Source organism: Mixophyes fleayi, chromosome 2, assembly GCF_038048845.1.
Source record: "Mixophyes fleayi isolate aMixFle1 chromosome 2, aMixFle1.hap1, whole genome shotgun sequence".
NCBI lineage: Eukaryota > Metazoa > Chordata > Amphibia > Anura > Limnodynastidae > Mixophyes > Mixophyes fleayi.
In genome coordinates, this window is record NC_134403.1 from 233,512,261 (window position 1) to 233,539,518 (window position 27,258).

A 27,258-nucleotide genomic window follows, 5' to 3' on the forward strand; every position below is an offset into this window, starting at 1 on the left:
AGTCCAGATACTTGTTTGGTGGAATTCAGACCAGTTGAGGGTGTATTTATTTTATTGTGGCCCCGGTATCAAATTGGGTACCGGGGCCACCCCACTACGCAGTCCAGATACTTGTTTAGTGGAATTCAGACCAGTTGAGGGTGTATTTATTTTATTGTGGCCCCGGTATCAAATTGGGTACCGGGGCCACCCCACTACGCAGTCCAGATACTTGTTTGGTGGAATTCAGACCAGTTGAGGGTTTTATTATTATATTGTGGGGACCACTCTATCTATACCACACTACAACTCTATACCACTCTATTTAATACTTTAATTCTATTTAATACTTTAATTCTATTACTAATTCCCATAAAGAGGAACTGCCGCTTCTATTTAATACTTTAATTCTATTAGTAGTTACCATAAAGAGGAACAAAATAAACCAATTTTACCAAAAGTATAATATGACTTAAAGACTTACAAACACTACACTTGAAAGATGGTGCCTTTAAATGAAAAAGTCAGTCTTCATTGCACGACTATGTGCAACAGGGACAGTTTTTTGGTTTACAAAGTCAACCAATAACACTTCGACCCTGTCTGTCTTTAACATACTTGATGGGATCTCAATGATGAATGGTCTGTACCATGTTTGGAGGAGGTATTGTGGCCCCGGTACCAAATTGGGTACCGGGGCCACTCCACTATGCAGTCCAGATAGAGGTGTATCAGATATTAAACAACGTTGACTGTTGCTGCACAAATTTTAAATAATATTGTGGGGAACACTACACTACGCAGTCCATAAACTTTTTGGGTGGAATTCAGACCTGTGTAGGGTTTTTTAATAATATTGTGGTGACCCACTCCTCTACGCAGTCCAGGTACATTAATTGGTGCGAATCATACAAGTTCAGGGTTTTTAATATATATTGTGGTGACCCACTCCTCTACGCAGTCCAGGTACATTTATTGGTGCGAATCATACAAGTTGATGGTTTTCTTGTTATATATATTGTGGTGACCCACTCCTCTACGCAGTCCAGGTACATTTATTGCTGCGAATCATAAAAGTTGGTGGTTTTCTTATTATATATATTGTGGTGACCCACTCTTCTACGCAGTCCAGAAAGATACCTCGTTGCAACGTTTTGGACTAATAACTATATTTTGAGGTGTTCAGAATACACTGTAAATTAGTGGAAATGCTTGTTATTGAATGTTATTGAGGTTAATAATAGCGTAGGAGTGAAAATAAGCCCAAAAACTTGATTTTTAAACTTTTTATGTTTTTTTCCAAAAAAAATCCGAATCCAAAACCTTAAATCCGAACCGAGACCTTTCGTCAAGTGTTTTGCGAGACAAATCCGAACCCCAAAAATAATGAAAATCCGGATCCAAAACACGAGACCTCAAAAGTCGCCGGTGCACATCCCTAATATATATATATATATGCAGACACATATATATATATATATATATATATATATATATATATACACACATATCCATATATGTGTAGATATATATATATATATATATATATATATACACACATATCCATATATGTGTAGATATATATATGTGTATATATATATATATATCTAATATATTGATGCTTAGTGGCGTCTGTGTGTGTGTGGAAAAAACAAAACAAGTTGCAGCCACCTGCTGGGCAGAGTTATACACTGACCTACTAAATTCTTAGTGTGTGTGGGAAAAAAAATTCAAAAAGGGCTGAAATTTAGTAGGGCTCAAACTCATTTTCGTGAGGTAATTTTACCTCATGAACACACATGTGTAGAGGCGTGCGTTAGTGTGTGTGTGTAAAAAACTATTTTTTTTTAGAAAGGGCTCATCCAATTGACCTGAAATTTGGTATACTGACATTATTTGACAAAAAAATTAGAATAGTCAAGTCAGTTAACTTCCATCATCCCCCCTTCCCCCCGTGGGAGGGGTAGTAAAGGCTAAATTTACGAGTTGAGGGGTCAAACTCATTTTCGTGAGGTAATTTTACCTCATGAACACACATTAAAAAGGCCGCTTGCATCGGGAACTAACGCTTTTCCCCTGAGGAGGCCTGGGCTAGGTCCAAATGCATGACAAGAACCTTTTTAAGACCTTAAGTAGCTTGATTTGACTAGAATGCATGAGTATCATGCACGGGTTAACTTGTATATGTATATGTATATATATATATATATATATATATATATATATATATTTATATTTAGCTCTCTCTCTCTCTGTGTATATATATATATATATAATTCACCCTGTCATCCTATTCTTTTTCCGTATCTTGTCAGCAAAACAAACTCTACTTTGTGCTTGTGGCCAGAATTCAAGGTGCAATCATGCATTCAGGGCCTGTTTAGCTAGTGACTTCAATCCACCCATTTCCTTTATTCATGAGCATTAAACCACTCAAAACTATCATCTTGATGCACTGATCTCTGTACAAATCATTGCAGCTATGCAATTCAGGGGCAAACACAGGATTTCTAGAAGGGGGTTTCCATTTCACGCCACCAGAGTATATGCAAGGGGAGTGACTAGCATTTGAGACAGTGCTAGTCTGTTCTCAAACTTTTCTGGTAGGGCATTCCCTATTTTATGTGCCTGTCCCTCTCAGGACTTTGTTCCGACTGCAAGGTTAGTTGGGATGTATGTCCTGCTTCACTCTGTACTACTTATTAAGGGCAAGCTGCTTACATCTAACTATAGAGTATGCAGCTTGCCCTTAATGAGCAGAACAGTGTGAAGCAGGACATACAGTACATCCCAACTATCATTGCATTTGGGACAATGTCCTGCTGTGGCAGGACTGTCACACAAAATCCAGGTTGCTTCACCAGAATCAGAACAATTGGTAGACTGTGCGTCTCCCTCCTACCTGTTCTTTCAATTTTTACTACTTGCATGTCTCTTAAGCTCAGTTGCTTTTTGTCTGGATACTGGAATGTGGGGGCCCTATTTGGAAAAAGGTAGATACTTGAAATACGGAAAGTCTAGCGGTGAGTGAACTCATTCAAATCAGTTACTACTTCATTTAATAGTTAGGCTCTACCTGAAACCAGCCTGACATTAAATTAATAGTATTCAGATTTAATAAATAGACCTATATCCCCCCAATTAGCCCTAATATTACATTACAATAATAGCATTCAGAATTAATAGATAGACATATATCCTACCCTCAACATGCCTTGACATTAAATTCATGGTACTCACATTTAATAAATACATCTATGTCCCTCCATTTTTGTCCCAATATTAAATTTTATTCACAATTAATTAATAGCTTTCCTTCTACCTAAACTCAGCCCACATTCAATTGATAAGCCTCAAACCACCCTAGCATTAATTAAATAATATCATCAAACCATCTTAAATTAATATTAAATTAAATAGTTCTCACCATGAAATAAATTGCCCCCCACCAATAAATTTATATTTCCACCTGCTATTAAATGATTATCACTCACCCTCACCGTTAAATTAATACCTAGCCTCCACCTCTATTACAGTAAGAGCCCTCCCCCACACTTACCTTCTACCCTCTGGATCTGTAGATTTCAGAGGCAGAGTATTATGTCTGCCTGTCCTATTTCCTGCACACTGCACTATGACATGCTGCATGTTCAACAAAAGAGTGAAGTGGGATATGGGGTAGGCAGAATAGGTCTACACAACCGTGGCACTAAAGTAGCGGGTCCTGAGGGATGGAGGTCTACAAGTCCCGCAATTGCAAAAATATAGGCGCATGTCACAGATGCACTGAAGGACATATTTTTTCATCTTTTAAATGATTCTTAGTGTCCCTTTCAGTCTGAAATAGCTGATAACAGAAATTAGCTTGTACTCTCCATGTCATAGAAAATGTAAGGCCATGACAACCATGCTCTATACACATGTAAACTCTAATATATTTGTAAAATGTTTTTAAAAGAGTTAATTTATATAAGGCAACTTGTATTTTAGGTTTAGTGCACTTTTAAAATGTGCCTACCAAAGATAGGTACATTGCCTCTTACTTAATTAGAGTAACAAAAATGCCTGCCTCTGCTTTCGATTATCACAGATTTGAAGTCTACCTACTTCTGGTAGGTGTACTTGAACCATTGGTGACTGTCAGTAAATTATCTTATGATTGGTTACTTGATATAGTGTCTCACATTTTATAGATGTCATATTGTCATTGAATATAAAAACTTTCTTCTTCTGCCTGTGTTAAAAAATGGGGAACAGACTACTCATAAGTGTTTAATGTTTGTCACAATCCTTTCTTAATCTTGTTATACTTTTTTTTTTCTTTGTTACAGAGATGAGGAGGAAGAGGAAGGTAATAGTTTTGCTATTATTTTCTGAATAAGTCTGGCTTGAGCGCCTGTTACTGACATTCAAACCATACAATACATATATATACCATATTCATTTCACCAACTGCATCCTAAGACATTTTTCCATAGCTCCCAACATTCCCAATTTTGTTGGGACACTCCTGAGTTGAGAGGACTGTTCCATGAGTCAGCACATTTGTCTAGACTTACAGGAAGTTTGGATGTATGTCTTTGCTCACTATGATAAATGAGTGTCTTACACACCAAGAATCATGTACCTCTGGTGCTTGTGGCAAGTCAAGATGTTAGGGGAGGAGAGAAGGTTTCAGAGTGGCCTAGCTCTTTAGAAACACTGTAACACCTCTTGGGTATATAGCATTCCTCCAATGTGATCACATCCCTTTTGGTGTGCATTCCACCACTAAATTTGTCCTGATTACCTCCTGGACAATTTTGGGAGGTATGGTTTCACCCATATTGCCTAACTTCTCCAAGACACTCCAAAATTTACACCATGACATTTGTTTTCAAACTTCTTTTTTGTTCCACTTTTGTCTGCCCCACTAATGCCTGCCCTGAGCCCACTTTCCTATAGGGGTTAGAGCTAGAATACCCAAAACTATCCATATCTGAAATATATTGTGATGTAGGGTGATTACATTCACTTTACAAAGATGACAGACAGCGGTTGTGGATATAAGTAATAAATAATAAAAAAAAATAACAATTAAATTACTCTAAGCAAAGACTTTATAATTTAAATTAAGTTTGACATTGGCTTAGGTCATATCCATTTTAATATAATTTCTCTCATTTTGATTGTTGCTATGCTACAATGTCATTCAACTTGTATATAAAATTTTATTAAAAATATGTTATTACTAACAAATATTGTACTTTGTCTGTTAATTATGCCCACATGTCCAATAGATGTGGATGATAGGTTAAAGATACCTACAGATGGTCTAAAATGTAAAAATCACAACCAAAAATCAGAAATGACTTCACAAAATCAAAAAATTCTTAGAGGCCTATTGTGATAAGCTGAACTCTTATCACAATTAACTTTCTTGATAAAATGCCACACATTTTTTCACCCAGAGGTTCCATTTATTGTACCTGATGTTTTTCCGAAATCAATTAAATTGCCTGATCTCGTGTGAAAATTGCAGAGTTTGGCAAGCAGGAATAAAGAAGGATTACTGCCAGCTAAAGTGCTATGTTGGTGATTGTGCAACAATCGCCAAGCATGCCCGTTCACTCAATGGCTGCCAGTGCATGTTGTGGCATGTAGTTGTAAAATAGCATTCATTTAAAAATGAAAGTTTATTAAAAGAACACTCCTCAAACCCTCATTCACCACTTTATTGCAAAATAAAATCTTCTCTTTTCATTGATCATAATATAATTGGGAAAGTCTTCTATATTTGTAATCCAATGTGAAAAGCACATAAAAGTTGACATACCTTCTTGCTTCAAATGACCACTTATGACTGAATGCAGGGGCGGATTGGCCATATAACCTACTGGGACTTTTCCCGGTAGGCCGGTGGCTTCAGGAGGCCGCCTAAGGTCTTTTCTAAGGAAAAAAAATATAAAAATAATAATTATGTGGAGCGCCCCTTCCCCCCCCCAGTCCGGGTGCGGGGGGCATGCAGTGTGTGGCTGGCCCCTCCTCCTGGACCAGCCAACTTCCTTAATGTGGACAACCGCAGATCTGGGGACTTATGTGAAAAGCAGGGCAGAGTAGGGGGACTGTTATGTATGACATAGGGCAGAGGGGGGCTGTTATGTGTGATGGAGGGCAGAGGGGGGGCTGTTAGGTGTGAAGGAGAGTATATTGGGTGGGGCTGTTAGGTGTGAAAGAGAGCATATTGGGGTGGGACTGTTAAGTGTGAAGGGCAGAGTGGGGGGCTGTTAGGTGTGAAGGAGGGCAGAGTGGGGGGGCTGTTAGGTGTGAAGGAGGGCAGAGTGGGGCGGCTGTTAAGTGTGAAGGAGGGCAGAGTGGGGCGGCTGTTAGGTGTGAAGGAGGGCAGAGTGGGGCGGCTGTTAGGTGTGAAGGAGGGCAGAGTGGGGCGGCTGTTAGGTGTGAAGGAGGCCGAGTGGGGGCTGTTAGGTGTGAAGGAGGGAAGAGAGGGGGCTATTATGTGTGAGGGAATGGGTGTCTTAATATATTATGTGATATGAGACAAGGGAGGGAGGTTATCTTAATAGTACATGTGCGGGACTTAGGTTATTAATTTCATGGTAGAATTTAAAATTTAATGGGTGCTATTTTATTTGTGGGGTGGTGGTGGGGCAATTTTATTTATTTGTGGGGCTTTTTAATACTAGAGTCTATTAAAATAAGATGAGGTGACGGGACCTTTAATTTAATGCTTGGGTGGTTTGGGGCTATTAATTGAATGTGGGGCTGAGTTTGGGAAGGAAGGCTATTAAATATGTGAATATTAATTATTTAATGCCGGGGATGGTTGTGGGAAATGGTTATATTAAACATAAATGCTATTAAGTTATTGTTTGGAGGGAGGGAAATAGGTTTATTTTTTAAATGGCAATACTACTACTTTGATGTTGATTGGAGGGAAATAGATCTATTTATCAAATGTGAATACTATTATTTTAATCTTGGGGCTGTAGGGAGGCCTAAATTTTAACTGTGGGTGCTATTTTGATTGAATGCCAGGACTGGTTGGAGTTTCTAAATTTCATGTACCCATTTTCTTTTCCAAATAGGGCCCCCAACATTCCAGGATTCAGACAAGCAGCAACCAGTTTAAAGAAAGCAGCAGCCACAGGTGGTGAAAGGGACAAGAACAAGTAGGAGAGAGCAGGACAGTCTGCCAAATGTCCGGAATCTTGTGGGGCAGCCCTGAATTTGGGTGTCTGTCTCGCTGTTAGGATTTGGTCCGACAACAAGGACAGTTGGGAGATATGTCCTGCTTCACACTGTACTGCTCGTGATGGCAGAGCTGCGTGTACCTAACAGTAGTACACACAGTTTTGCCTGTGTATTTGTCTAAAAAGTATCTAAAATGCCCCCTGTCTTAAGTGCCCCAGGCCCCCTAGAGCCTTATTCTGGTGATACTTTATTGGTTCTTGCATTGATTCCATTACCTGACATCTACCATTGCACTGACAATATCATTAATCCTTCCTCCTTTGCACTTAATATATCACCAACAAGGCCTTGGAATAGCTCTCCCCTTCACTTATGCCATTGTCTGCCATCCCTCCCTGCACTATTATTAATTCAAACCACCACCAATCACTGGGCACATTTATGGCTCATACATAATTGTTAAAAAATAAGTGTTTTCTTGCAAATGCTTGAAGCATTTCACATTTGTGGTGATCGCACTGGATAGCCATTTATTATAAAGTTCATTTTTAATGCACTTTTTAGAACACACAGTACACATTATTATATATTAAAGAGAGACGCTTGGCTGGTAGTTTGTATCTCATGACATCAGGGGAAGATGCAACAGTGCGGTGAGGTGCTCATATGCTGCTCTATGTTTTGCAATAGTTTAACAAAATCAGATTTGTTTCTATGAAGGGAATATTGGAAGGATGTGTTAGTAGGCAGCTAAACAAGTATGAGCACAGTGGCATAAACCTGTCGCAAATAATGCAAAAGGATTCATGGATTTTTATAACACAGGACTAGCAGCTTTTTCCCTGCATTGCTTTAGAAATGTGCCACTGTGTCTTAAGTAATCACATCTAGGTTTTCCTGAATGTTACTACAACCAAATTCTAGTAGTTATGAACCCCGCCTACTTTTGTGTTGGCCCCACCTACAATTGATTTGGTTCCGCCCACATGAGGCCTCTTCAAGAATTTTTTCCAGGGCCACTTTAAGTTCCCAATCTGCCTCTTACTGAATGTGAACAGAATTGATCAGAACTTTCCTTTACAGCGGGCCATTTACAAGTGGCCAGGGTATAAAAATGCTTGTGATTGGATGAACAGCTAATAGGACTATTGGTCAAATTGGGTCACAGTCATCCATGAGTGGGCACTTCTAGCGAGCAGTTGTATTAGTTTTTATCAGATGTTTTATTTATTTTTTTAAATCTCACATTGGATTACAAATACGGAAGAATTTGCCTTCACATTATGACGGATCGAAAGCAATGGAGTTTTTATTTTTATACCAAAGTAGAAAACAAAGGCATGGGAAGCATTTTATTCACATAAACTTATATACATATTTGAATATATGTGTTTACTTTTTTTTTTTTTTTTTTTACTGTTTTGGTGTAATGAAGAAGGGTCTGGGGACCTCGACCCATTTGGCGAGAGGAGCACATTGTCTGTTTTTAAATATTTAATTCTTTATTTCCCAACCTTTTTCCAATTTTTATGGAATATGTTTAGGTTAATTTACTTGGAAAGGTGCTTCTCTGCTAGATTGCAACATGCAGGAGCACAAATATAAAATGGTTAAATAGTACCTAGGTGTGCCAAGTTCACCAAGGTCATCAATGTTTTTTGAAGATCTATTGGAGTAGACTATACTGTCTCAGTTCAGCTGCTGGACCTAGAGAGTCTATGAGTTATTGTTGTCCATCACTCTTCCTCCTCCGTTGTGGCAGCAGCTGCTGCTACAACTTCTGTGAACTTGTGGATCTAGTGTCCTGGCTCTCTGCCAAGCAGTGAGTTTTTTGCCAAAGAAATCTACTGGGCATACAGCTATTTCAAGTTGGTGGATAATCACAAGAGTGCCTATGCAGCACAAAAGTGAAAGCCTTCTCCAGAACAGGACGGAGGTTTGGTTAATGTAACTGGTGATGAACAGTTAAGTGTAACAATTATGTAGCAAAGTAAGTAATGAATATGGAGTACTTGCCTTACTCTAGATCAGCGCTGGCCAGCCGGTGGTGCGGAGTCTAACGAACACCCTGGTGTTCACCAAGAACCGCCGCAAGGCGGGATGGGCTTTGCTGCGGAGGATCGCAGGTCGCGGTCCACTGGTCTGCCTTTAGAGGTAAGGATGTAAGAGGTAGCCCACGATAACACTGGAACTGGAAGGTAGTATCAGGATAGCCAAGGTCTGGTGCACTTGGAATGGAGATGAATACGTAGTCAGCAAGCCTGGGTCTGGTACACTTGGCGTGGCGATAATTTGTTGTCAGCAAGCCTGGGTCTGGTACACTTGGAGTGGAGATAATACGAAGTCAGCAAGCCTGGGTCTGGTACACTTGGAGTGGAGATAATACGAAGTCAGCAAGCCTGGGTCTGGTACACTTGGAATGGAGATAATACGTAGTCAGCAAGCCTGGGTCTGGTACACGAGGAGTTAATGTCTGAAAAGCCTGCAAGGAACTGGTACACGGGACACACACGAGAAGCACCTAGTCAGGGTACATAGTAAGTTGCTCTGACGCTGTCCAGGCGTCAGAGCAGGACTTTAGTAGTTTGCATATTTGAATTCCCCGCCCTGACTGTCATGTGACAGCGCCGCCGCGACCCAGAAGAAGAGAGGATTGCGGCGCTGGAGCGAGGACAGGTGAGTTGTAACAGTACCCCCCTCCAAAAAAGGTGGACTCTGGACACCTATACCGGCTTGGTGGGGAATTTCTTATGAAAGGCTTGTAGAAGTCGTGGAGCATGCACATCAGCAGCAGGAACCCATGAACGTTCTTCGGGACCGTATCCTTTCCAGTCCACTAGAAATTGCAGAACTCCTCTTGACCGACGGGAATCCAGAATTTGTTTGACTTCAAACCCAGACTGTTCTTGAATGACCACAGGAGGTGAAGGCCTCTCTTCAGTAGAGAAGTGATTGTTAATTACAGGTTTAAGGAGAGATACATGGAAGACACTAGGAATACGTAATGACGAAGGAAGCTTTAACTTAAAAGCCACCGGATTGATAATCTTGGATATTTCAAAAGAGCCGATGAATCTAGGAGCCAATTTTTTTGCTAGGAACCTTCAAATGGATGTTACGGGTGGATAACCACACTTTGTCCCATGGGATGAATTGAGAAGCTACCCTCTTCTTCTTGTCATACGCCTTCGTAGCGCGGATCGCGGACCTCCTCAGGCTGGTTTTCACTAGATCCCAGATGTCAGAAAACCTGCGAAAGAGAGAGTCTACCGCTGGTACCTCTGAGTGAGGCAGAGAGGAGAAGGCTGGTAGCCTGGGATGACAACCATACAAGATAAAGAAGGGGGAATTGGAGGCTGCTTCATGGAAATGGTAGTTGTGAGCGAACTCTGCTCAAGGAAGGAGGTCAACCCAATTATCCTGATTGGCAGAGATGTAAAACCTTAGAAACTTCTCCAATTCTTGATTAGTCCTCTCAGTCAACCCGTTAGTCTGGGGATGATATGCAGATGAAAGATCGAGTTTGGTTCCTAATTTTTTGCAAAAGGCTCTCCAGAATCTAGATACAAATTGTGACCCACGATCAGATACTATGTGTGCAGGACAGCCATGAAGTCGAAATATCTCTTTAATAAAAAGATCCGCTAACACAGGAGACGAGGGAAGTTTCTTCAAGGGAACAAAATGTGCTACCTTAGAAAATCGGTCAGTGACAACCCAGATGACGGTATGTCCCTTAGAACTTGGCAGGTCCGTGATAAAATCCATTGAAATATGAGACCATGGAATATCGGGAACAGGTAAAGGCATGAGTGGACCGGTTGGTCTCTGTCTGGGAATCTTATGCTGGGCACATCTCGAACAGGCAGAGACAAAAGACTTAATATCCCTGCGTATGGTAGGCCACCAATATTTTCGGGAGAGTAATTCCCAGGTCTTCCATATCCCCGCATGTCCAGAAAAAAGGGAAGAGTGAGCCCAATGTAGCAATTTAACATGGAGGGGTGGGGTTACAAAGGTTCTCAGGGGAGGACAACTCTTTTCGGTCACTGGGGACAAGGCCAATATACAGTTGGTATCCAAGATTGGTTTGTCTCTCTCTGAAGCTTCGGTATCGGTAGCATCGAATGAGCGAGAAAGGGCATCCGCTTTGACAATTTTTGAGCCTGGGTGGAAGGTAATATTGATATTGAAGCAAGAAAAGAAGAGGGCCCATCTGGCTTGACTAGGGTTTAGACAATGTGCAGACCGTAGATAAAGTAAATTCATATGATCGGTGTATACTGTTACCGGAAACTGAGCACCCTCAAGTAAATGTCTCCACTCAGAGAGAGCCAATTTGATTGCCAAGAGCTCCTTATCACTGATTCCATAATTCTTCTCTGCAGGCAGAAACCGGCGAGAAAAGAATCCACAAGGATGATATTTGCCACTTGAATCTTTCTGGGATAGTATCGCTCAGACCCCTACGGAGGATGCGTCCACCTCTACAAAAAAGAGCCATTGACAGTCTGGCTGAAAAAGAATGGGAGCTGTGGAGAATAAGTGTCACGGGCACTAGGAGTCTTTACCCAGGATATCACCAGATGACGAACTTACCAGAGTAATATAGTTGGTAATATGGTACTCTGGTAGCAGGGTGACAACGGAACAGGAGAAACAGCAGATGGTGAGAGAATGCTCAAGGAAAGTCTATGACTAGCAGCACTGGTAATGAGTAGATGACTGTACACGAGGAAGTAGATGGACAAGGAAACGTGAGGAAAGTCAGTGGTCTGCGTATAGCAAGTTGTACCACTGCTATAGTGAGGAGGAATGTCCAGGAGTAGCGAGGAGGTAGTGAGAGTCAGCGGTCTGCGTATAGCAAGTTGTACCGCTGTCTAGGTGAAGGAATGGAATCCAGGTGAAGGTAGGTAACAGGGAAGTCAGTGGTCTGCGTATAGCAAGTTGTACCACTGCTTAAGTGAGAGAATACTTGAAACTGGTGTCACAGGGAACAGGAGTCAGTGGTCTGCGCCAGCAAGTTGTACCACTGCAATATATATGTGAGGAGGGGCACGAGGAGATGAATGCAATGCAGAATATACACGGGGCACACAGAACTTGATCCCACGATGATATCCACAATACAATGATAACTGAGCAGCACTGCTTAAATATACAAAGTCACAATAACTATCCAGGCAATAGGAAACAAAGTCAATAGTAGCAATAATCTCAGTGGATAGGAGACTCCGGAGGAGAACACAACTCAGTCCAGCTAGATACGCAATACACAAGAAAAGTCAATGAGAAGTATGCATACTGCGGTTCAGGAGAGCAGGCTGTCAGAGAGAGGTGCAGGGATACCTGAACGGCTGAAGGCTGGCAGGAGGAGAGACCACTGGAAGGTGGAAGCGGTAATCAGGTTGGTGCAGTGCACGGCAGGTAAACCAGCATGAACGGGGCAATACTCAGGAAGCAGTAGTATGTGGAACTGGAAACATGAAGAACACGGGAGAGTTGAGGCGGTCTGATATCCAGTAGTAGAGATGGAAGCAGCGGAGCGCCGACCCGATGAACTCAAGAGAGTTGAAGTGAGCAGGAACTCTGTAGAAGCAACGGAGGCAGCGGATGGGAATCAGCTGGTGCAGACACGATGAACACAGAAGAGTGAGGTGAGCAGGAACTCTGTAGCAGCAACGGAGGTAGCGGATAGGAATCAGCTGGTGCAGCCACGATGAACACAGGAGAGTTGAAGTGAGCAGGAACACTGTAGCAGCAACGGAGGCAGCGGATAGGAATCAGCTGGTGCAGCCACGATGAACACAGGAGAGTTGAAGTGAGCAGGAACACTGTAGCAGCAACGGAGGCAGCGGATAGGAATCAGCTGGTGCAGCCACGATGAACACAGGAGAGTTGAAGTGAGCAGGAACTCTGTAGCAGCAACGGAGGCAGCGGATAGGAATCAGCTGGTGCAGCCACGATGAACACAGGAGCGTTGAAGTGAGCAGGAACTCAGTAGAAGCAACGGAGTCAGCAGATAGGAATCAGCTGGTTGCAGACACGATGAACACACGAGAGTTAAAGTGGTCTGGAAACCACAATGGAATAAACAGGAATCAGCAGGAGCTGAATACACGAGGAAACACAGGAACACCTTCAGAGGCTCATGGGAATGAGACTCCAAGATCAGGCAACGAGGTATTGACCTCAGGTGCTTTAAATAGGGAGTGTTGCCTGATCAGCCAATTAATGAAAAGCAACAGGTACTGAAGGCTTGAAAGGGCTGCACATGCGCAGACCCTCAGGATGGCGGACGGCCACGGTTCCTGAATACACGAGAAGTAGCACTCACAGTCCGGTGAGTGACAGTACCCCCCCTTTTAAAGGTGGGCACAGAACACCTGGAACCGGGTTTGTCCGGAAACTTGGAATAGAACTTCTTAAGAAGAGCTGGAGCGTTGAGATCTTCTGCTTTGATCCATGAACGCTCCTCAGGACCAAAGCCCTTCCAATGAACGAGGAAACGAAGAACTCCTTGCGAAATTTTTGCATCCAATATGTGAGTAATCTCAAAGTCCTCCTCTTGATGAATTTGAACTGGCCGAGGTGCTGAAGGAGGAACCGAGAAACGGTTGATGATGAGAGGTTTGAGCAAAGACACATGGAAGGCATTGGAAATACGAAGGTTCTTAGGAAGTAGAAGTATGAAACAAACTGGATTTATCACTTGAATGATCCTATATGGACCAATAAAACGAGGAGCGAATTTCATAGATGGGACCTTCAAACGAATATTTTTGGTTGGTAACCAAACACGATCTCCGATTTTCAGTGGTGGAATAGTCCGTCTCTTTTTATCTGCAAAAGACTTATATCTGGCAGATGTCTTCTTTAAACAGGTTTTGACCTGAGATCAAATATTTTTGAAAGTTTGACAAACAGTCTCTACAGCAGGAACTTGGGTGGGCAGGAAATTCCGGAAAAGACGGATGGTGACCGTAAACCACAAAGAATGGAGTTTTAGAAGATGACTCATGGTACATGTTGTTATGAGCGAATTCAGCCCATGGAAGCAATTCTACCCAGTTGTCTTGGTTGGCTGAAGAGAACATCCTTATAAAAGTCTCAAGATCTTGATTGACTCTTTCGGTTTGTCTGTTTGATTGAGGATGGTAGGAGGATGAGAGTGATAATCGTATGCCCAAGGTCTTACAGAGGGCCCACCAGAATCTGGAAACAAATTGTACTCCTCTATCTGAAACAATCTCAAACGGACATCCATGAATACGGAAGATCTCTTTGATGAAATACTCAGCCAGAGTAGAAGAAGAAGGCAAACCAGTCAAAGGAACGAAATGCGCCATCTTCGAAAATCTGTCCACCACTACCCAAATAGTATTGCAGTTTTTACTAGGAGGAAGATCAGTTACAAAGTCCATACTAATATGGGTCCACGGTTTGGACGGAATGGGTAGTGGTTGAAGCAAACCCGCTGGAGTTCTGCGGGGAGTCTTGAACTGGGTACACAATTCACATGCAGCTACAAAATCTTTGACATTTCTTCTCATAGAAGGCCACCAGTAACTTCGAGAAAGAATTTCAAAGGTCTTGCGTTCACCAGAGTGTCCAGAAAAACAAGAAGAGTGAAACCACGAAAGGATTTTCTTCCTAAGAGCAGGAGGCACGAGGGTTCTCCCAAATGGTAGCACCTTAGTGGAAGAAGCAGCCAGAGAAACACATTTGGGGTCTAATATAGAGTGGTTGGGACCATCTTCAACGTCTGAGGACGTCACAAAAGCTCGAGATAGAGCGTCTGCTTTTTTATTATTTGCAGCTGGTTTGAAGGTTATGATTAATTCAAAACGAGAAAAGAAAAGAGACCATCTTGCTTGACGAGGATTCAAACATTGAGCAGACTGTAAATATGACAAATTCTTATGATCAGTAAAAATTGTCACCGGATGACGAGCTCCCTCCAACAAGTATCTCCACTCCTCTAATGCTACTTTAATAGCCAGCAACTCCTTGTCCCCGATGGTGTAATTCTTCTCCGCAGGCAGAAGACCCCGAGAGTAAAAGGCACAAGGATGGAATTTTTGTTGCTCCGATCTTTGGGAGAGAATGGCTCCTAAACCAACATTAGAGGCATCTACCTCTAGGAAGAAGGGAAGCGTCACATCAGGCTGTCGAAGAATAGGAGCAGAGGAGAAGGACTCTTTAAGAAACTGGAAGGCTTGAAGAGCCTCAGAGGACCATTGCTTAGTATTGGCCCCTTTACGAGTTAGGGCCACAATAGGAGATGCAATCGAGGAGAAATCTTAAATGAAGCGTCTATAGTAATTGGCAAAACCTAAAAAACGCTGAATTGCACGAAGAGTAGTTGGCTGAGGCCAATGTAACACAGCATTCACCTTTTCTGGATCCATCTGAAGACCAACTCCGGAGACAATATATCCCAGAAATGGAATCTGGGGCAACTCGAATGAACACTTTTCTAACTTGCAGAATAATGAGTTTTTCCGGAGTCTGGAAAGGACCTCTGCCACATGTTGATGATGAGAAGGCAGGTCCTGCGAAAATATCAATATGTCGTCCAGATAGACGACGACACAAACATATAACAAGTCCCGGAAGATCTCATTGATGAAACCCTGGAAAACAGCAGGGGCATTACATAACCCGAAGGGCATTACTAAGTATTCATAATGCCCGTCTCTGGTGTTGAAAGCTGTCTTCCATTCGTCACCGGACCTGATTCTAATTAAATTGTAGGCACCACGAAGATCCAACTTGGTAAAGATCCGAGCTCCCTTAATACGATCAAATAACTCAGTAATAAGTGGAATGGGATACCGATTTTTGATAGTTATGGCATTAAGTCCACGAAAATCTATGCAGGGGCGTAATGATCCATCCTTCTTTTTTACAAAGAAAATCCCGGCTCCAGCGGGAGAGGTAGAAGGTCGAATAAATCCTCGCTGGATATTCTCTTGGATATATTCAGATGTAGCTTGAGTTTCAGGTAATGAAAGTGGATACACACGACCCCTGGGAGGAGTCTTGCCAGGTTGAAGATCAATCGGACAGTCCCATGAACGATGAGGAGGAAGACGTTCAGACTGAGTTTTATCAAATACGTCGGCAAACGAAGCATACTGAGGAGGAAGTCCTGGTGAGGAAGGTGAAATGGAGGATTGCTGTATTTTCAGAGGAACGACGTGAGAGAGGCAACGATGATGGCATTCAGTTCCCCAAGACGTAACTTGAGGAGTGTGCCAGTCAATCTGAGGAGAGTGACGTTGAAGCCATGGAAGGCCTAAAACAATCGGACTGGTAGTAACAGGAAGAATTAAAAATGAAATTTCTTCTTGGTGTAATACACCAATTTGAAGGGTTACTGGAGACGTACTCTGGGTGATGAGACCATTAATAATGCGTGATCCATCGATAGCAGTCACAGTAATAGGTGTCTTCAAAGTAATCACTGGTAGGGACCATTGATTCACGAGGGATTTAGAAATAAAGTTTCCCGCAGCTCCAGAGTCAATAAGTGCTTGGGACTTAAAGGATTTGGTAGCAAAGGAAACTGTAACATCAAAAGCACAAACTTTTAATTTCGTAGAACATGGAGAGGACTCCAGGGACCCTAACTTCACCTCTCCAGAACTGGTTAGGGCCTGGCATTTCCCGATTTTTTTAGGGCATGAATTGAGCATATGCGTGGAATCAGCACAATAGATACAAAGTCTATTTTTTACTCTTCGTTCCCTCTCCTCTGAAGTTAATTTGGAGCGACCTATCTCCATGGGTATCACCGGAGATGAAGCTGGGCGAAGTTGAGGACTTGAGCGAAGAGGTGCTTTAACTGAAGTTGTTTTTTTAGACTCTCTTTCACGAAATCTCATGTCTACACGATGGCAAAGAGAAATCAAATCTTCTAACGAAGTAGGTAATTCTTGAGTAGTCAGTGCATCTTTAATTTTATCAGAAAGCCCCTGCCAGAAGGCAGCAATTAGCGCTTCAGTGTTCCACTGAAGTTCAGAGGCTAATATCCGAAATTGAATGACGTACTGGCCTACTGTACGAGAACCCTGACGTAGACGGAGGATGCTGGATGCAGCGGAAATAACACGACCAGGTTCATCAAACACACTTCGGAACGTAGAAATAAATTTGGCACTATCCTGTAATAATGGATCATTTCTTTCCCACAGAGGGGAAGCCCATGCGAGAGCTTGTCCGGAAAACAAGGAAATGAGATAGGCCACTCTGGAACGATGAGTAGAGAAATTTTGAGGTTGGAGCTCAAAATGAACTGAGCATTGATTTAGAAAACCCCTGCATGTTTTGGGGTCTCCATCATATTTTGACGGAGTAGGCAGGTGAAGCGTGGAAGCCATAGACACCTGGGATGGCACTGGGGAAACGGAGGAAAGCACAGGAGCATCAACAGTAGCTGTGATATTTTGCACAGACGTTCCTTGGGAGGCTAACACCTGGTAACATTGCAGCAAAAGTTGTTGGCGAGCATCCTGTTGCTCCATACGGGTAACCAGATGCTGCAGCATCTCTTTAGCTGTAGGTTCCGCATCTGGGTCTGTCAAGGCCTGATCTTACTTTCACGGGCACTAGGAGTCTTTACCCAGGATATCACCAGATGACGAACTTACCAGAGTAATATAGTTGGTAATATTGTACTCTGGTAGCAGGGTGACAACGGAACAGGAGAAACAGCAGATGGTGAGAGAATGCTCGAGGAAAGTCTATGACTAGCAGCACTGGTAATGAGTAGATGACTGTACACGAGGAAGTAGATGGACAAGGAAACGTGAGCAAAGTCAGTGGTCTGCGTATAGCAAGTTGTACCACTGCTATAGTGAGGAGGAATGTCCAGGAGTAGCGAGAAGGTAGTGAGAGTCAGCGGTCTGCGTATAGCAAGTTTTACCGCTGTCTAGGTGAAGGAATGGAATCCAGGTGAAGGTAGGTAACAGGGAAGTCAGTGGTCTGCGTCATCAAGTTGTACCACTGCAATATATATGTGAGGAGGGGCACGAGGAGATGAATGCAATGCAGAATATACACGGGGCACACAGAACTTGATCCCACGATGATATCCACAATACAATGATAACTGAGCAGCACTGCTTAAATATACAAAGTCACAATAACTATCCAGGCAATAGGAAACAAAGTCAATGGTAGCAATAATCTCAGTGGATAGGAGACTCCGGAGGAGAACACAACTCAGTCCAGCTAGATACGCAATACACAAGCAAAGTCAATGAGAAGTATGCATACTGCGGTTCAGGAGAGCAGGCTGTCAGAGAGAGGTGCAGGGATACCTGAACGGCTGAAGGCCGGCAGGAGGAGAGACCACTGGAAGGTGGAAGCGGTAATCAGGTTGGTGCAGTGCACGGCAGGTAAACCAGCATGAACGGGGCAATACTCAGGAAGCAGTAGTATGTGGAACTGGAAACATGAAGAACACGGGAGAGTTGAGGCGGTCTGATATCCAGTAGTAGAGATGGAAGCAGCGGAGCGCCGACCCGATGAACTCAAGAGAGTTGAAGTGAGCAGGAACTCTGTAGAAGCAACGGAGGCAGCGGATGGGAATCAGCTGGTGCAGCCACGATGAACACAGGAGAGTTGAAGTGAGCAGGAACACTGTAGCAGCAACGGAGGCAGCGGATAGGAATCAGCTGGTGCAGCCACGATGAACACAGGAGAGTTGAAGTGAGCAGGAACACTGTAGCAGCAACGGAGGCAGCGGATAGGAATCAGCTGGTGCAGCCACGATGAACACAGGAGAGTTGAAGTGAGCAGGAACTCTGTAGCAGCAACGGAGGCAGCGGATAGGAATCAGCTGGTGCAGCCACGATGAACACAGGAGCGTTGAAGTGAGCAGGAACTCAGTAGAAGCAACAGAGTCAGCAGATAGGAATCAGCTGGTTGCAGACACGATGAACACACGAGAGTTAAAGTGGTCTGGAAACCACAATGGAATAAACAGGAATCAGCAGGAGCTGAATACACGAGGAAACACAGGAACACCTTCAGAGGCTCATGGGAATGAGACTCCAAGATCAGGCAACGAGGTATTGACCTCAGGTGCTTTAAATAGGGAGTGTTGCCTGATCAGCCAATTAATGAAAAGCAACAGGTACTGAAGGCTTGAAAGGGCTGCACATGCGCAGACCCTCAGGATGGCGGACGGCCACGGTTCCTAAATACACGAGAAGTAGCACTCACAGTCCGGTGAGTGACAATAAGGTCTTGAGGTCTTTAAAGGCTTGCACTGCTTCAGAAATCCAGATTTTAGGATTGGCGGATTTACAAGTGAGGGCTGTAATGGGAGCTACTAATGAAGAATAACCCTTAATAAACTGTCGATAATAATTAGAGAACCTTAGAAATCGCTGAGTAGCTTTAAGGCCTGATGGTTGTGGCCAATCCAGGATGGCTTTAAGCTTGGATGGGTCCATTTGAAGGCCAGTCTTGGATATAATATATCCTAGGAAGGGAAGATTCTCTTGTTCGAACACACATTTTTCGAGTTTGCAAAATAATTGATATCTCCGAAGCCTGCTCAATACTTCTCTTACATGTCTGCGATGAGATGCGAGATCTGGGGAAAATATAAGGATGTCATCTAGGTAGATAACTACAAATTGGTAGAGCAAATCTTGGAAGATCTTATTCATAAACTTTTGGAAAACAGCAGGAGCATTACACAGCCCAAAGGGCATTACCAAGTATTCAAAGTGTCCATCCCATGTATTAAAAGCTGTTTTCCATTCATCCCCTTCCTTTATTTTAATTAGGTTGTATGCACCTCTTAAGTCCAACTTAGAAAAAAATAGAGGCCCCCTTTATTTGATCAAAGAGCTCAGAGATCAAAGGCAGTGGATATCTGTTTTTCACTGTGATAGAATTGATGGCACGGTAATCAATACAAGGGCGAAGGCCCCCATCCTTCTTCTTTACAAAGAAAAGGCCTGCCCCTGCTGAAGATGATGATTTCCGTATGAATCCTCTCTTCAGATTTTCTTGAATGTATTCAGATACTGCATTGGCTTCGGGAACAGACAAGGGAAAAATGCGTCCGCGGGGAATAGGTTTACCAGGTTTAAGATTAATAGCACAGTCCCAACTCCTATGAGGTGGAAGTTTAGTAGCTTCCTGTTCACAGAAGACATCTGAAAAACTTTGCTAATGACTTGGCAAGAGTTGGGGGTTGCCCAGTTGAGCACTAATCTTGGAAAAAACAGGGGTTACCTTAGTCAAACAATTGCTGTGGCAAGTCGAACTCCAGGAAAGAATCTCACCGGTATGCCAGTCTATTCCAGGAGAGTGATGATGAAGCCGTGGCAGGCCTAGAATCAAGGAGTTAATGGTCTTAGGAATTACTAAAAAAGAAATGGTCTCAACATGAAGTACTCCAACTCTGAAAGTTAAAGGTATGGTTCTGAATAGAATATGTCCTCCAGAAATGGTACCTCCGTCAATGGCGGTCAGGGAGATGGGCCTCTCTAAGGGCTGGGTAGGAATACCTAATTGAGAGATGGCCGTTGAGGAAATAAAATTGCTTGCTGCCCCGGAATCCAATAATGCAGAAACAGGGTGGACCTTGGAACATACCACTACTTCACAGGGAATAATAAGACAATCTTTGCTGTTGAAAGAAGAGAGGATTTGAACAGAGGAGCCTAACGAAACCTCCCTATTAAACATTAGGTTCTGTCGTTTCCCGGATGCTTAGGACAGGTACTCAAAAGATGACTCCCCTCGCCACAGTACAAACACAAACTGTTCCTGAACCTTCTCTCTCTCTCCTCAACTGAGAGGCGGGTTCTACCAAGCTGCATGGGTTCCTCCAGAGGCTGAACAGGGGTCTGGAAATTAGGAGCAAGACGAAAGGGACCACGCCGGGATTGTTCCTTTTCTAAGGATCGCTCCTTGAAGCGAAGGTCAATTTTAATGCATAAGGAGATTAAGTCATCCAAAGAAGTAGGGAGTTCTTGGGAAATCAATACGTCCTTAATTCGGTCTGTAAGACCTTGCCAAAAAGCAGCTGTTAAAGCTTTGTTATTCCATCGGAGCTCTGAGGCCATTGTTCTAAACTGCACAGCGTATTGACCTACAGAAAAGCTCCCTTGCCGGAGCCGAAGAATACTGGTAGCTGCATTAACGACTCGTCCTGGCTCATCAAAAACCTTCTTGAAGGTAGAAAGGAAATTGGAGTAATTATGTAATAAGGGATCATCTCTCTCCCAGAGTGGAGATGCCCAGACTAGGGCCTGACCAGACAAAAGGGATATTATATATGCTACTTTTGCTTTTTCAGAGGGGAAGGTTCCAGGAAGAAGCTCAAATTGTATAGCACATTGGTTTAAAAATCCCCTACATAATTTAGGTTTCCCGTCAAACTTAGGTGGGTTAGGAATACGCAAAGATGATGCTGCACCTGCAGGTGAAGGGGCGGCTGGAGGAGCCTGAACGGGAGCTGATGCCATCCCGGATGCCGCTAAAGTTGTTTGTAAAGTATTCATTCAGGCTGATAGTCCTTGTAAAAATTTTAGTAATTGATCCTGATTGGATTCCTGTTTCTCTACTCTTCCTAAGAGGTGTTGGAGCAAATCCCTAGGGGAGGGGTCTCCTGAAGTATCCATATTTTTGGTCAGAGCAAACTGTAACAATTATGTAGCAAAGTAAGTAATGAATATGGAGCACTTGTCTTACTCTAGATCAGCGCTGGCCGGCCGGTGGTGCAGAGTCTAACGAACACCCTGGTGTTCACCAAGAACCGCCGCAAGGCGGGATGGGCTTTGCTGCGGAGGATCGCAGGTCGCGGTCCACTGGTCTGCCTCTAGAGGTAAGGATGTAAGAGGTAGCCCACGATAACACTGGAACTGGAAGGTAGTATCAGGATAGCCGAGGTCTGGTGCACTTGGAATGGAGATGAATACGTAGTCAGCAAGCCTGGGTCTGGTACACTTGGCGTGGAGATAATACGTAGTCAGCAAGCCTGGGTCTGGTACACTTGGCGTGGTGATAATACGTAGTCAGCAAGCCTGGGTCTGGTACACTTGGAGTGGAGATAATATGAAGTCAGCAAGCCTGGGTCTGGTACACTTGGAGTGGAGATAATACGTAATCAGCAAGCCTGGGTCTGGTACACTTGGAATGGAGATAATACGAAGTCAGCAAGCCTGGGTCTGGTACACTTGGAGTGGAGATAATACGTAGTCAGCAAGCCTGGGTCTGGTACACTTGGAATGGAGATAATACGTTGTCAGCAAGCCTGGGTCTGGTACACGAGGAGTTAATGTCTGAAAAGCCTGCAAGGAACTGGTACACGGAAGACACACGAGAAGCACCTAGTCAGGGTACATAGTAAGTTGCTCTGACGCTGTCCAGGCGTCAGAGCAGGACTTTAGTAGTTCGCAGATTTGAATTCCCCGCCCCGACTGTCATGTGACAGCGCCGCCGCGACCCGGAAGAAGAGAGGATTGCGGTGCTGGAGCGAGGACAGGTGAGTTGTTACAATAAGTTGCCAGCAGCTGACTGTCATAAGATTTCTACAATGACTTCATATCTTCATCTCCATCACCACCTATAGTAACAAAAACATGCCAGTCACAAGTGGCTGCTTAAATATTGGTGAGTGATAATTCTTCTGCCTTATAGTAGCCACACACATTTTACCTACCTGCTGCTACTATTATTTTTCTGCTACCATAAGTGCTAATTTTTCTACACACCTCTTAGATTGTAAGGCCGTCTATACTTTTTGTTTTATGTCATTGTACGTGATTGTTTTACATTATAATCTCCTCAATATACAGCATTGTTTAATATGTCATATTTCATGTCATAAGTTCTTATAATTTAAGGATAATAATAATAATAATAAATAATAATAATAATAATAATAATAATAATAATAATAATACATTCAGTGTATTATGCCTATTAAGTGATGCTCTGTCTTTCTCATGCTAAAACATTTCTTAATGAAATTCTCTATTTTTACACTAGACCTACCGGTATGTTTTTGCACACTGTATATACATGTGTTAGTTATAATCATAAAACATTTTCTGAATTAAAAAGTATATACACTTGATAGTATTAATGTCAGTCTGATTTAATGTTTGCAGTGCAAGAGACAAGAGGAGATGAAGAGGAAGAGGAGGACATTGTCGAAAAAGGTTGATTTTAAACTAATGCATTTATTAACATCACATATATGTTGTTGGGGTTTATACATATGTGTACCTCTCAACTTTCAGATAATGTTCAGTACTTTTAGAAGAGGATGCTGCATGAGTTTTATCACACAATAGTAGCAAGCCATAATGTGTGCTTTAATAGAATTACAACCTATTTTCTACTTACAATAAACTAGATTTATTTACATAATTAATGTACACATATCTTCAGCATCAAATAGTTAAAGAAATACTTTCCAAATTTATCCAGCTGTGGTTTTGGAAAAGTGAAGACGTGGCCTATAGCAACCAAGCAGATTCTAGCTGTCATTTTGTAAAATGTACTATATACATGATAACTAGGATCTGATTAGTTGCTATAGGAAACATCTCCACTTTTTCAAACCCGCAGCTGATAAACTTTCCCCCGGTTGTAATCACTGATCCACTAAACCAGGGGTAGGCAACCTGCGGCTCTCCAGGTGTTGTGAAACTACAAATTCCAGCATGCCTTGCCACCTATCCGCTGGTTATCTACTGGCAAAGCATGCTGGGAATTGTAGTTTCATAACACCTGGAGAGCCGCAGGGTGCCTACCCCTGCACTAAACCATACCCTGCAGGAGGTGGGAAATATCAAGTGGACAGAGCTGTTTCAGAATACCAGCAGCTAGCCAATCAGAATTCCAGCTGTCATTTATAGTACAAAAGGAAGATTAGGTAGGGACCCACCACTAGGGATCTAGTAAATCACTCCTCTGATAAATGGTAAAATTTACTAAAATGCAATAGCTGGGCAAACCCACAGCTTAGTAAAAGAAAATCTAAGTTAGAAAAAAGGCCCATACCATCATGTGTAAGATTGGCCATATTGGAAGCCATTCAAAAATAGGTTGTCAATTTTTTCATACTTGCAACTATATAAAAGTATGTTTCACACTTCTAGATAATGATAAGGAAGATGCTAATGCAGAGGAAGGAGGTAAGATCCAGCTGAACAAAAACATTAGAAAGTATTTATACATATTGTTTATATACCTGAATCGCACTTGTGTGAAGAAGGCAATGTTGTGTTACCGGACATGCAATAAAATCCAGATTTGTCCTATTATTAATTCAAACTAATAAATAAATAATACAATACAGTTTAATATTTATATTTAAAATATAAATAAAAATATTTTTTCTTCAGCTCTGTCAGCTGAAGAAAAAAAGGTCATTGCTGGGCTTTCTACATTACAGTTGTGCAGTGTTTTTAGTCGACACTGAGAATGAAGATCTCAGTGTACTAAGCCTAGTAATAAATTGCTTATCAGTACTAGAGGCCACATCTCCAATTTCCAAAAGCGAAACATGCAACATTTTGCATTCAAATGCAGTATGAAGTGTATATTTTGTGGAACAGTTTGCCTAATCTCCGCCCATATGCAGATATACTTCTGTGCAGTCTAAATTTTAAGCACAGAACGCATAACATACATTGGATTCTTCCACACTTTGTTAAAAAATTAAATCTATTCTCTTATGCACAGGCTGTGGTTATATATGTCCCTATATATTTACGCCCCCCCACAACCAAGACACTGCCATCATGGTGTGGGGTCTTGTTAATAGCCAAACACCAATGCCAGTATACTAACATAGCTGAGTGAAAGGATATAGTCTTGGCAATAGAGAAGTTTCCCTTTTTACTTTAGCATTCGCCCAGCTGGCCTGTTGCCATCTATGTGCATGCTGTAAGTTTTTATAATGATACCAAAATTGTTCTTGCCTTAGGGAAATGACATAGCATTCCTGATTTGGAAATCTGAATATCTTAATCCATGTTCCTGGCCCAATCTGCACAAATCTCTCTACAAAATAATCTTGTCAAGTCCCTAAATTGTGAAGCCACTCTCTTTTTCGGCCACAGGACTTTTCCACCGAAATCAGGATTGTTGGTGGATTTACATAACTAAAGGGAGGAGTGGTGTAGACAGAATGTTGTGACATGTTATGTCATACATGACATAGTAAGGCTCTTTTACAAAAGTCCAAAAGCGCAGTTCAAATACTGTTTTGTGACATCACATATCTAATTTTGCATAAATACATCCATTTCTACTGGTAAACACATAGATTTAAAGGCAAAGGTAGCCACATCTGATGGTTTGATACATTTGCACTGTCTGATGGGAGGAGTTGGGAGAATTGGGGGTCTACTCTGATGAATGTGGATCGGTGCACATGAGTGCACCCACTTTTGCATACAAATGTTAAAATCCCAAAGCCCCCTATCTCTCATAATTAAAGACATAAATAAGGCTAAACTGAGCAGGAATTTTGGAAATTAAAATGGAAAAGTTGAAAATAATGCAGAGGGTTGCAATAAAGTTAGTAATAAGTTGGACTTTAAAGTTTCACTCTTAAAGTAGGCATGCACCTTGAAATATGCAAACAAATGAGCACACTTATGCTAATAATGAAGCAGTGTGGGTCCACATTTTCTCTTCTCAATTAAGCATACCAATAAAGTATTGTAAAACTTCAATAATACTGCGAACTTTGCTGCAGAGGTCAATCTGATGCACTTATATCAGTCCTGATCAGTTCTGATTTTGATCTTCAAAAATCCCTAATTAAAATTAAATTAAATTAAATTAATTTACCACACCAGCCAAAACATTTTTCAAATGTAAGATTATGAAAAATACTTTAAATTTAGAAACTATTGCTGTATCATTAAGCTTTGTGCTTTCATTTTTCAATCCAAAAGTTCTTAAAATCCTCAACTTTTTTTGAACCCAATTTATCTGCTTCACAACCCTTCTTTCAATTTTGTAGAAATTAAAAGTGAAACAAACATAATAACAAGCAAACATAATAACAACTACTTTATAGTGATACTAATCCAAGTAATAGTTTTAAAACTAGAGTAAATAAAGAAGTATCAAAGAAAGGAGTCCATAAATCTTTAGAACTGACAGCCGTCTTGGATTCAGAAGACTCTTACTGATGACAAATATATTGTTTAAAGCTTCCCAGGGAATTACTTCGAGTGAAACGAATTATTAAAAGTAAGAAAGGGACCAGGAGGGTATAGTTCAGAGGAGGGATGGAAGTTGAAGTTGATCTCCTACAGAGAAAAATTAGGTCTCATAATCATAGGGAGGATATGGTTATTCAGGCTAATTTCCCACTCAATGGGCATCAAACTATTCCCTGTTGCATTTTTTCTTTAAATTCCAGCCACTGGAACCATGTGGCACTCAAATCTGCATATTTGTCATTTTCTGAGGACAATATGTCCTCCAATTCCTGTGAACCAATCTCTCAATGTTGGAGAGGTGAATGACTTCCCACAAGTGGGTATCACTGTCTTGGCAACATTATTGTTTTCAAGTTTTGGTAAAGACTTTTTGTACCTGGTAATGGGATTATTCGCTAGATTCAAGGTTCATCACCTCTCAGTGTTAGTTTGTGATATTCACAACCTTTTCCAAAAAATCCACCATTTTTTCAACACTCGCACCAGAAATAGATAAAGCTGCCCATCTCATTATTGCACCTCTAAAAGATATTAGGAACTCCCAGACACATTCGATGCAGGAGGCTCGGGCATCTGTACCATCTTGATAATTCCTATTTTACCTATATTAAGACTCTACTACAGATCCCGTTTGTCACAATCTGCCTCCGGCTGCTCTGCAGCATCTCCCTTTTGGACGCTGCTTGCCTCCTGCAGCTCCTGTCTGCCAAGAACTATGTTGGATTTTGCCTTTTCATGTATCCAGTTTGCAGTACCACTTTTCCACCAACGGGGACACTGTGGTACTTGGACTGCTCTACTACCTGCCAGAGCTAAACTCGTTCTCCAGGATGCTTTGCACCTCTCCCTGGCCTATAAAAGCCTG

The 27,258-nt window shown here is 42.1% G+C and overlaps 1 protein-coding gene across 4 annotated transcripts in view; it reads left to right on the top strand.

Moving 5' to 3' along the window:
- Positions 1-27,258, top strand: part of TNNT2 (troponin T2, cardiac type) — a 173,358-nt gene that overhangs the window by 58,628 nt on the left and 87,472 nt on the right. For 2 of the 4 annotated variants that reach the window (XM_075195632.1, XM_075195631.1), the window contains exons 3-5: positions 4,311-4,330; positions 23,316-23,366; positions 24,312-24,347. In XM_075195632.1, coding sequence (XP_075051733.1) covers positions 4,311-4,330; positions 23,316-23,366; positions 24,312-24,347 — 107 coding nt within the window. The remainder of the gene's footprint in view (positions 1-4,310; positions 4,331-23,315; positions 23,367-24,311; positions 24,348-27,258) is intronic. The other 2 variants (XM_075195633.1, XM_075195634.1) reach the window with 2 other exon arrangements.